The sequence below is a fragment of the Cetorhinus maximus genome, chromosome 20 (assembly GCF_964194155.1).
Source record: "Cetorhinus maximus chromosome 20, sCetMax3.hap1.1, whole genome shotgun sequence".
Taxonomy (NCBI): Eukaryota; Metazoa; Chordata; class Chondrichthyes; order Lamniformes; family Cetorhinidae; genus Cetorhinus; species Cetorhinus maximus.
Genome location: NC_135898.1, coordinates 48,170,403 through 48,180,654, shown reverse-complemented (window position 1 = coordinate 48,180,654; position 10,252 = coordinate 48,170,403). Strand labels below are relative to the sequence as shown.

The 10,252-nt window shown below is 44.5% G+C and overlaps 1 protein-coding gene across 3 annotated transcripts in view; it reads left to right on the top strand.

Moving 5' to 3' along the window:
• The first annotated feature begins 1,637 nt into the window (after nt 1-1,637).
• Nucleotides 1,638-10,252, top strand: part of cep55l (centrosomal protein 55 like) — a 43,981-nt gene continuing 35,366 nt past the window's right edge. For 2 of the 3 annotated variants that reach the window (XM_078566020.1, XM_078566018.1), the window contains exons 1-2: nt 1,655-1,899; nt 6,916-7,194. In XM_078566020.1, the coding sequence (XP_078422146.1) occupies nt 1,729-1,899; nt 6,916-7,194 (450 nt within the window). In that variant the 5' untranslated portion in view covers nt 1,655-1,728. Of the gene's footprint in view, nt 1,900-6,915; nt 7,195-10,252 lie in introns of all 3 variants that reach the window. The other variant, XM_078566019.1, reaches the window with a different exon arrangement.

Below are 10,252 nucleotides of genomic sequence, written 5' to 3'. Positions count from 1 at the left end.
ATTTGCACGTGGCTCGGGTAGTAATCTGGAGATTAAAAACCTTGAGGACCTGTTCTTTAATTTAGTTCCTAGTTCCTGATAATCCCCAAACAGGTCCTCTTTCCTAGTCTTACCTATGTTATTTGTCCCGACGTGGACCACAACAACTGGATCCTCCCCCTCCCTCTCCAATATCCTTTCAAGCCGGTCAGAGATTTCCCTCACCCTTGCACTGGGCAGGCAACATACCATGCGGGACTCTCGATCCTGCTTACAAAGGAAGCTATCAATTCCCCTAATTATAGAATCCCCTACAACTACCACTTGTCCTTTTGCTCCCCCATCTTGAATGGCCTCCTGTGCCACGGTGCCGTGGTCAGCTAGCTCATCCTCGCTACAGCCCTCTTCCTCATCCACACAGGGAGCAAGTACCTCGTACCTGTTGGACAAGGTCAAGAGCTGAGGCTCCTCTGTTCCTGAACACAGGATCCCTCTACCTGCCTCACTTGCAGTCACACCCTGCTGACCCTGACCACTGACCGGACTTGAGGTACTTAATCTACCGGGTGTGAGCACCTCCTGATACAAAGCGTCCAGGTAACTCTCCCCCTCCAGGATGTGCCGCAGCGTCTGGAGCTCGGACTCCAGCTCATCAATTCTGAGCCGGAGTTCCTCCAGCAACCAACACTTGCTGCAGATGTGGTCACTGTGGCTCGCAATGGGATCTGCCAGCTCCCACATCATACAGGTGCAGCACATCACCTGCCCAGCCATCTCTACTTAGATAATTAATTTATTAATTAGCTTTGCAGTGTTTTTTTTTTCAAATTTGGTGCAGATTTCCTACCAACCAACCAGGTCACAGCTTTCCTGTGACGTCACTTTTTCAGTTTTGGCTTCAGTTACTCTGTGCCCCAGGGTCACCGCTCCGGTGCTCCTCCCTCCGAGTCTGCTCCCTAGAGACAAGGCCGCGAATCCCCGAGGTAAGCTAGATTTATACTCACCGCTCCGGTGCTCCTCTCTCCGAGTCTGCTCCCTGGAGACAAGGCCGCAAATCCCCGAGGTAAGCTAGATTTATACTCACCGCTCCGGGGCTCCTCCCATCCGAGTCTGCTCCCAGGATTTACTCACCAATCAGCTTTAAAATCCACTTTCAGAAGAGTGTCCCTCGCAGGTCTGGTGCACTCCTGAAGGCACTGCCTCTTCCTCTCTTTTTTTTTAGGTTTGAGGAGTTAGGAGGGATGGAAACACTACAGCAATGTAATGTTTGGGGCTATTCCGTTCTTTGACAGTGGGTCCTCCTCAATTCCCTCCTGAGTCGGGGTGTCTGCGATGACTTCTCCCAGAATGTTTCAGTCACTTCTCACAAGCGCCCTCTGTTGGAACATGCTGCCTCCAAGTTACACTATTGATTTAAAATGGAACATGCTACAATCTCTCCTCCCTCCAAGTTACACTGCTGCAGTCCGCTGTCATAGCTATTCCCCCACCCCCTTCTGGAGCCTGCGCACTATTGCAGCCTGCTGTCAGACCCCCTCCCGCTCTAGCGCCTGCGCACTATTACAGCCTACTGTCAGTGCGCCCCCCGCTCTGCCGCATGCGCACTGCGGCCATCTCCCGACATGCCTCGCGGGGAGGGACCGGAAGCGCGGGGTATTTGAAATTGTTTGGCGACATTTCCGCTTAGGGTGGCGGTTGGGCCGCGGCTCCGGTTCCGTTGACTGGCGTAACCGAGAGCGGGTGAGTGACATGACTTCCAGGAACATCATCAGCAGCCGCTTCGGCCTCCACAAAGCGGCTGCGTCCCGGTCAGAGAGCGATACTGACAGACTCCGCAAGGAAAATGCGCTGCTCAAGAGATCCCTGGAGGAGCTCAGCAAAGGCCAAACGTGGGAACGGGAGAGGAACCGGCTGCTGGAGGTGGGTTCAAGAACGGCAAAGCCAGCACAGCTCTCACCCCATTCCCAGTGTGTGCTAGAATTGACCTCAGGACCACGGGATAATTGATGCTATTCTCATCCGGGTGGGGCTTTTCTCATTGGACCAATAAAGGGTGACATTAAGTTACCCCAGTGTCATCTAACAAGGCAGCACAAGTGTCCCTGTTAAAGAAAGGTACGCTTACTACCAATTAAATTACTGTGTTATTAGTGCCCGTAACAAGACAGCACTATGTCTGGTGGTGTCCACCGATTGTGGAATTTGTCATCACGGCGTTTGCATGAGTTTCAGGATTGTGCTTGGCTGTGATTTATTTTCCTTATTTTAATAGTTGGCAGCACTGACACGAGGGGCTCAGATGTGAAGCCTCGGGCTACGTTAATGCAGGGTGCTCAGGCGCCTGCTGGCCTGCTCCCTTGGCTAGCAGCCCGTGCCTTTCAGAAGATCATCTAACAAGAAAATCAGTTGGTGTAAATGTCAAACTTTGCTGTCTTAATTTGGAACATTCTAATTTTGGGCAGTTTAGGTATCTGCTCCAAGCTTCCTGTGTTTGGTTTCAAAGGAAAATGTCTTGTACCGCAGTGATGGTGATGTAAATGGAATAGAATCATAGGATGATTACAGTACAGAAGGGAGCCATTTGGCCTGTTGTCTGTGCCAGACCTCTGTAAGAACAACTCACCAAGTCCCCTTTCCCTGCCTTTTCTCTGTAGCCCTGCAAACCTTTTCTCCTCGGGTACTTATATAATTTGCTTTTGACAGCCCTGATTGAGTTTGCCTCCTCCACCCTGTTAGGCAGTGCATTCCAGATCCTAAGTACTTGTGTTTTTAAAAAAATGCCCTCTTGTTCCTAATTTTTTGGCCAAACACCTTAAATCTGTGCCTTCAATTTCTTGTTCTTTTGTGCTCTGTCAAATCTCCTCTCAACCTTGTCTACATAACTGAAGTTCTTCATCCCTGGTAAATCTGGTAAGTCTTTTCTGGTCTCTTTCTAAAGCCTTTGCATCCTTCCTGAAGTATGGTGCTCAGAATTAGGCACAATCCTCAGTTGGACCAGTGCTTTGTGCAGGTTCATCATAACTTCCTTGCTTTTGTACTCTGTGCCCCTACTTATAAACCCCACGATCCCATATGCTTTAACTGCTTTCTCAACCTCTTCTACCACCTTCAACAATTTGTGTGCATATACCTATCCCGGTTAGGTTTCTGCAACCCCATCAGAATTATATCCTTTATGTTGTCTCTCCAATTTCTTTTAACTAAAATGTATTGCTTCAACTTCTCTGTATTAAATTTCACCTGTTACGTGTCCACCCATCTCATCAATCTGTTTATGTCCTCTAGAAGTTTATCACTATCTTCCTCACAGTTCACAAGGCTTCCAGGTTATGTCATCTGCAAATGTTGAAGTTGTGCCCTCTACACCCAAGTCTATGTCAATATTTATCAAGAAAAACAGTGGCCCTGATACCTATTCTTCGGGAACCCCTCGATATACCTTCTTTCAGTCTGAAAAACAACTGTTCACCACTGCACTGTTTCTTGTCCCTCAGCTAACTTTGTATTCATGTCCCTACTGTCCCTCTTATTTCATGGGTTTCAATTTTGCAAGTCGATTGTGTTGCACTTTATCAAACATCTTTTGAAAACTCCTATGGAATACATCAACTGCATTATCCTCATTAACCCTTTCTGTTACCTTGTTTAAAAACCTTGATTGAGTTGGTTAAACACAATTTTTACCCTATTTTTTCCGATGTTCCTTTTCCTAAATCACAAAATCTCACAGTGCAGAAGAGGCCTTTCGGCCCATTGAGTCTGCACTGACAAGTGAGAAGCACCTGACCTACCTACCTAATCCCATTTACCAGCACTTGGCCCATTGCCTTGAATATTATGACGTGCCAAATGCTCATCCAGGTACTTTTTAAAGGATGTGAGGCAACCTGCCTCCACCACCCTCCCAGGCAGCGCATTCCAGGGTGAGACAGGTAGAGCTGGATAGAGGGCCAGTGATTGGTGGAGATTGCCAAAAGATGTCATAGACAAAAGGACAAAGAGGTGTTGACGGTGGTGATATTAGCTAAGAAATGTGCTAATAGGGACATTAAGGGTGGAAAACAGGCCCAGCAAGTGACAGATAGCCCTGGTGCGTGGGGGGGGGGATCAAACTAGGCTAAAAGGTAGAGATAAAACAATGGATGGAAATACATTCAAAAATAATGGAAATAGGTTGGAAAAGAAAAATATATATAAATTATTGGAAAGGGGGAGATCAGAAAGGGGGTGGGGAAGGAGGAGAGAGTTCATGATCTAAAGTTGTTGAACTCAATATTCAGTCCGGAAAGCTGTAAGTAACTAGTCGGAAGATGAGGTGCTGTTCCTCCAGTTTGCGTTGAGCTTCACTGGAACATTGCAGCAGGCCAAGGACGGGCATGAGAGCAGGGTGGTGTGTTGAAATGGCTAGCGACAGGGAGGTCTGGGTCATGCTTACGGACAGACCGAAGCGGTCACCCAGTTTGCCTTTGGTCTCTCCAATAGAGGAGACCGCATTGGGAGCAGCAAATGCAGTCGACTAAATTGAGGGAAGTGCAAGTGAAATGCTGCTTCACTTGAAAGGAGTGTTTGGGCCCTTGGACGGTGAGGAGGGGGGAAATAATGGGGCAGGTGTTGCACCTTCTGCGGTTGCATGGGAAGGTGCCGTAGGAGGGGGTTGAGGTGTAGGGGGTGATGGAGGAGTGGACCAGGGTGTCCCGGAGGGAACGATCCCTGTGAAATGCCAACAGGGTGGTGAAGGGAAGATGTGTTTGGTGGTGGCATCATGCTAGAGTTGGCGAAAATGGCAGAGGATGATCTTTTGAATGCAGAGGCTGGCGGGGTGATAAGTGAGGACAAGGGGGGCTCTATCGTGGTTCTGGGAGGGAGAGGAAGGTGTGAGGGTGAATGCGCAGGAGATGGGCCGGACATGGTTGAGGGCCCTGTCAACCACCGTGGGTGGAAAACCTCGGTTAAGGAAGAAGGAAGACATGTCAGTGGAACTGTTTTTGAAAGTGGCATCATCAGAACAGATGTGACGGAGGCGAAGGAACTGAGAGAACGGGATGGAGCCCTTACAGGAAGCGGGGTATGAGGAGCTGTAGTCAAGGTAGCTGTGGGAGTCGGTAGGCTTGTAATGAATATTGATGGACAGTCTATCACCAGTGAGAGGTCAAGGAAGGGAAGGGAAGTGTCAGTGATGGACCACGTGCAAATGATGGAGGGGTGGAAATTGGAAGCAAAATTAATAAATTTTTCCAGATCCAGACGAGAGCATGAAGCGGCACTGAAGCAGCCATCGATGTACCGGAGAAAGAGTTGTGGGAGGGGCCTGAGTAGGACTGGAACAAGGAATGTTCTACATACCCCATAAAGAGACAGTTTTGGTTCTAGATTTCCAGCATCCGCAGTATTTTGCTTTTACCTCCAATACCTTGTCACTCCCTATATCAATTTGCTCAAGAACCTCGCAGTCTCTCTCCCCGAGTTCAATACCTTCATCCTCATTCTCTTGGGTGACGATGGATATGAAGTATTCGTTCAATACTCTACCGATGTCCTCTGGCTCCACCCATAGATTGCTCCCTTGGTCCCTAATGGGCCCTACTCTTTTCATGGTTATCGTCTTCCCATTGATATACTTAGCAAATATCTTGGGATTTTCCCTACTTTTACCAGCCAGAGCTTTCTCATATCCCCTCTTTGCTTCCTAATTGCTTTCTTAAGCTCCACTAATGCCTCCGCTGATTTGCTTCCCTTGTACCTGCTAAAAGCCTCTCTTTTCCTTCTCATCGTATCCTGAATATCTCTGGTCATCCATGGTTCTCTGGGCTTGTTACTCCTTCCTTTCACCGTAGAGGGGACATGTTGAGCCTGTACCCTCCCCATTTCGTTTTTGAACAAGCCCCACTGCTCCTCTAGATTTCTCTACCAGTTGCTGTTCCCAGTCTACCTTGGCCAGATCCTGCCTTATTTTACTAAAATCTGCTCTTCCCCCAATCCAAAACATTTTTTTGCAACTTCTCTATTTCATTGTCCATAACAAGCTTAAATTGTACCATGTTGTAGTGGCTATCACTAAAATGCTGACTATTTGCTGGAGATCTTTTCCAAGTAGCTATTTTTACAGAAACAATCGAGCAAAATGTTGAACATTCAACCGCATGTGCATTGCAGCCAATCTTGATTTACATGAACACCTGGAAATTAGTCAGCAGTAATGGTGCTGAGGCCAAAATTAGTCTTCCTATGCAACAGCAGGCAAAATCGGCAAACTCAGCAAAGGGGAATCGAAACTCAATAGTGCTTGGAATCACCTTGGCTCTCCCTCATTTTTGTGTCAAAAAGACCCGCTGTAGAGACTTGAACACATAATACAGGCTGACATGTAAGTGCCGTATTGAGGGAAGGCTTCACTGTCGGAGGTACTGTCTTTCCAATGAACCTTTGAGTTGATTTGCGGTCTGCCCTGTTAGGTCTGTCCATTGTAATTTGAAGATTGTGGGCATTAACTATGGATTTACTTGTGGCCCAATAAATGGGCAAAGACTGAAACTTTGAGTTCGGAGGCACATGCTTGTAATATTTAACTCTGTAAATAAATGTTTATAAAAGTGTGTAAAGATTGGCTCCAGTTCAACTTCTTCAACTGGCTTTCAAGAATATAGCAAGGTGGACATAAAATATCCTCCGATACTATTTAAAGTGCAAGCGAGTTCTCCTGGCCTGGCAGAAGAACATAATACTAAAATCTCCCAAATTTCTACAATGGCATCCATTTGTACTTTCAATTCCAACAATTTAGCCCTTTAATCTTTGTGGATAATTCCAACCCTTTCTAACAATACTTCTCCATTTGTGGGCATGTTCAATTGAAAGAAATATTTAGCTATCTATTTTTGTTGTTTGCTAAAGAGGAAATTTCAAGGCAATATCTTTACAAACTTTTTTTTTGTACAGAAAATTCTTGCACTTGAAACTACAAAGCAGAAGCACATCCAAGAACTTGAACAGAAAGATAGGCAGCTACAGACGACGAAAGATCAGCCATCGAAACCTGGAGGTAATGAGGTGAATGCCCTGCGCAGTCAGCTTGCAGATAAAAATAATGATATCAAGAGAAAAGAACAACTCTTCAAGTCCTTGAGTGAGGAAACTGAAAATCTGAAAAACAAACTGTCTGCAATCACTTTAAAATGCAAAGAACTTGAAAGCAACGTTCCAACTCTTTTGCCTCAGGTAGAATGGTTTATTAAATCATCCTAATTTTATATGCTTCAGTTTTACATAATGTATATATTTAATCCTCCAAAGCACCATCATCTGTCAATAGTACCTTGTTGGGTTTTAGATAATGGACTATAGTGATGGCATGTACAGTGGTGTTCCATCTTTTGAAAAGGGGGTGCTTGATGGGGGATAAATGCCCAGTATTTTTGAATACAATATTCTTGTACATAAACTTAATATGGTCAGGGAACAATACTTAGTGATGTATGCAAAATATTCCATTATCTGATCACTGCACAACACACTTGGGACTTTCACTTGTCAGTTATGTGCTTGGGTAAGCATGAATAAAATTATATAATTTGATTTGCCCATTGTTAATCTATTGTTATCATGGCATCTGTGATGGTAAGTGCTTGGGTCTTTGAATCCAGCAATCTAAATTCAATCTTGCAGGGATCTGAATTGTGCTGCCCCACGATTTTCTTTTTTTGCAGTTGCAGCAGTGCCATGATTTAGTACTGGGTTTACAGCCCAAAGATTAGGAAATTGCCCAATGCTAGGTTTGTGTGTCTGCTGCTGGAGCTGGATTACTTTACAGGATTGTTTTCATTATCTTATTAAACCAGATCTTGGCATGTGAAATTGAATTCAAAAAATTCTATTGATTTGTGGGCAAATCAATGAAAATGTCCAACCTATTGTAAAACAATAGATAATGTCTTTCAGCAACGATCTTAGAATTTTTGCTGACTGATGAAGTAATAAAAACTTTAGGAACAGGAAAATGTAATTGGACCCAAATAAGTCTGTCCTTTTTCCAAAGATTGATTCATCTTCTCACCATACCCTGCAGCCATTTCACTTTCTGGAATTGTGTCCAATGGGGTCTTGAAGGGCTATTATTTATACTGTCCTTCAATGGCCTTCACTGATAATTCCACAACTCTACCCTTTGGGTGGATAAGGTTCAGTTCAACATACTTTCATTGACTTTAAAGCTTTGATTGCTCATAACCTCTTTTTTTCTTTCAAAGAAACCCAGTCCAATTTCTTTGAGCTTTCATCAAAAATTAAATTCCTGATACACATTTGGAATGCTCACATCTGTACTTTCCAAGAAGCAATGTCTTTCCTGTGAATAGGTGATCAAAACAGTGTTCAGTACTTCGGATGAAGTCTGGCCACATCTGAGAACAACAGTAAAACTTCAGCTCTCGAGATCTGTATCCACCCCTCTGCTAGTGCAACAAAATATCTTATTGCAGCTAACCGCTGTGGGCATTTCATAGATTTATTCACTATAGCCCATAGACTTGGCATTCCCCCATTCCTATCTCCATAGCCATGCAAGTTAATTTCCATCAAATGTTCAGCTAATTGCTTTTTGAAATCATTAATTTGTCTTTGCTTCCACCACCCTCGTATGCAGCAAGTCCCAGGTTATTACCACTTGTTGCGTAAAAAATGTTCTCCCTCACATTCCCCTGCGTCTCTTGCCCAAAACCTTGAATTCCCTAATTTCTTTGTACCACCAGCTAATGGGAACAGCTTTTTTTTGTCTAGCTTATCTAAATCTGTCTTAATTTTGTACACCTCTATCAAATCTCCTTTGCTCAAAGGAGAACAATCCCAGCTTCTCCAACCTAACCTTGTCCCACATCCTTGGAACCATCTGATAAATCTCTGCGCCGTCTCAAGAACGCTCACATCCTTCTTAAAGTGTGATGACCAGAACTGGATGCAGTACTCTATTTGGGCACACTTTTATAAAGGAAAAACTCAGCAGGTCTGGCAGCATCGGTGGAGAAGAAAAGAGTCGACGTTTCGAGTCCATATGACCCTTCAACAGAAGGGTCATGTGGACTCGAAACGTCGACTCTTTTCTTCTCCACCGATGCTGCCAGACCTGCTGAGTTTTTCCAGGTAATTCTGTTTTTGTTTTGGATTTCCAGCATCCGCAGTAGCTTTTTATTTTTAACACATTTATAAAGGTTCAGCATCACTTCCTTACTTTTGTACTCAATAGTTCTATTTTGGAAGCTCATGATTTAATATGCCTTATGATCTTCAAAGACCTATGCATGAGAAGCCCTGGGTCCTTCTGCCCCTTACACTCTTTAAAACTGTGCCATTAAGTCTGTTTTGCCTCTCCCTATCCCTTCTGCCAAAGTGCATCATCTCTCACTTCTTTGTATTAAATTCAACCTGCCACTTACCTGCCTATTCTGCTAGCCTATGCATATCCTGTTGTAACAGGTTGGTATCATTCTTATTATCTGCCACACCTCCATGTTTGGTATCGTTGATGTACCATCCTCCAGTCTGGAAAAACAACTATTTACCATGACTTGCTGTTTTCTGTCCTTAAGCCAACTTTTTGTCCAAGCTGACATGAACTATCATTCCACGAGCCTCCATTTTGTTAACTAGTCTTTTATGTGGTACTTTATTAAAAGCTTTCATTAAAAAATCATACAAACAACTTGTATTGCATTCCCTTTATCAACCTTCTCTGTTATTTCATAAAATTCAATTAAATTACGCAAACATGGCCTGTCTTTCACAGTCTATGCTGACTCTGCTTAATTAACTCAAATTTCCAAGCATCTGGTTTTTCCCCCTGATTATGGATTCCAAAGCCATGCCCACCACTGACATTAAACTGACCAGCCTGCAGTTGCTAGGAATGTCATTACACTCTTTCTGGAACAAGGGTATCACAGATGCTGCTTTCCAATCCACTGGCACTTCCTCTGTGTCCAGGGAAGTTTGGAAGATTATGGCAAGCCCTTGTGCTATCTCCACCAGCCTGCCCCTCCCCCCACCCACCCAACTTCCATCAACAATCTGGAATGCAAGCCATCTGGACCAGGCGTCTTAGGCATTCTAAGCATAGCCAGCCTTGACAGTACATCCTGGTTATCAATTTTCATCCTATCCATTACCTCTGCTATCTTCACTTCCATCAATGTTTTGTCAGCATCCTCTTCCTCAATAATAAACACAGATAAAAAGCACTGACGTATTCTAGGCTTGTTCTGTGGCTCTAAGCATATATTACCCT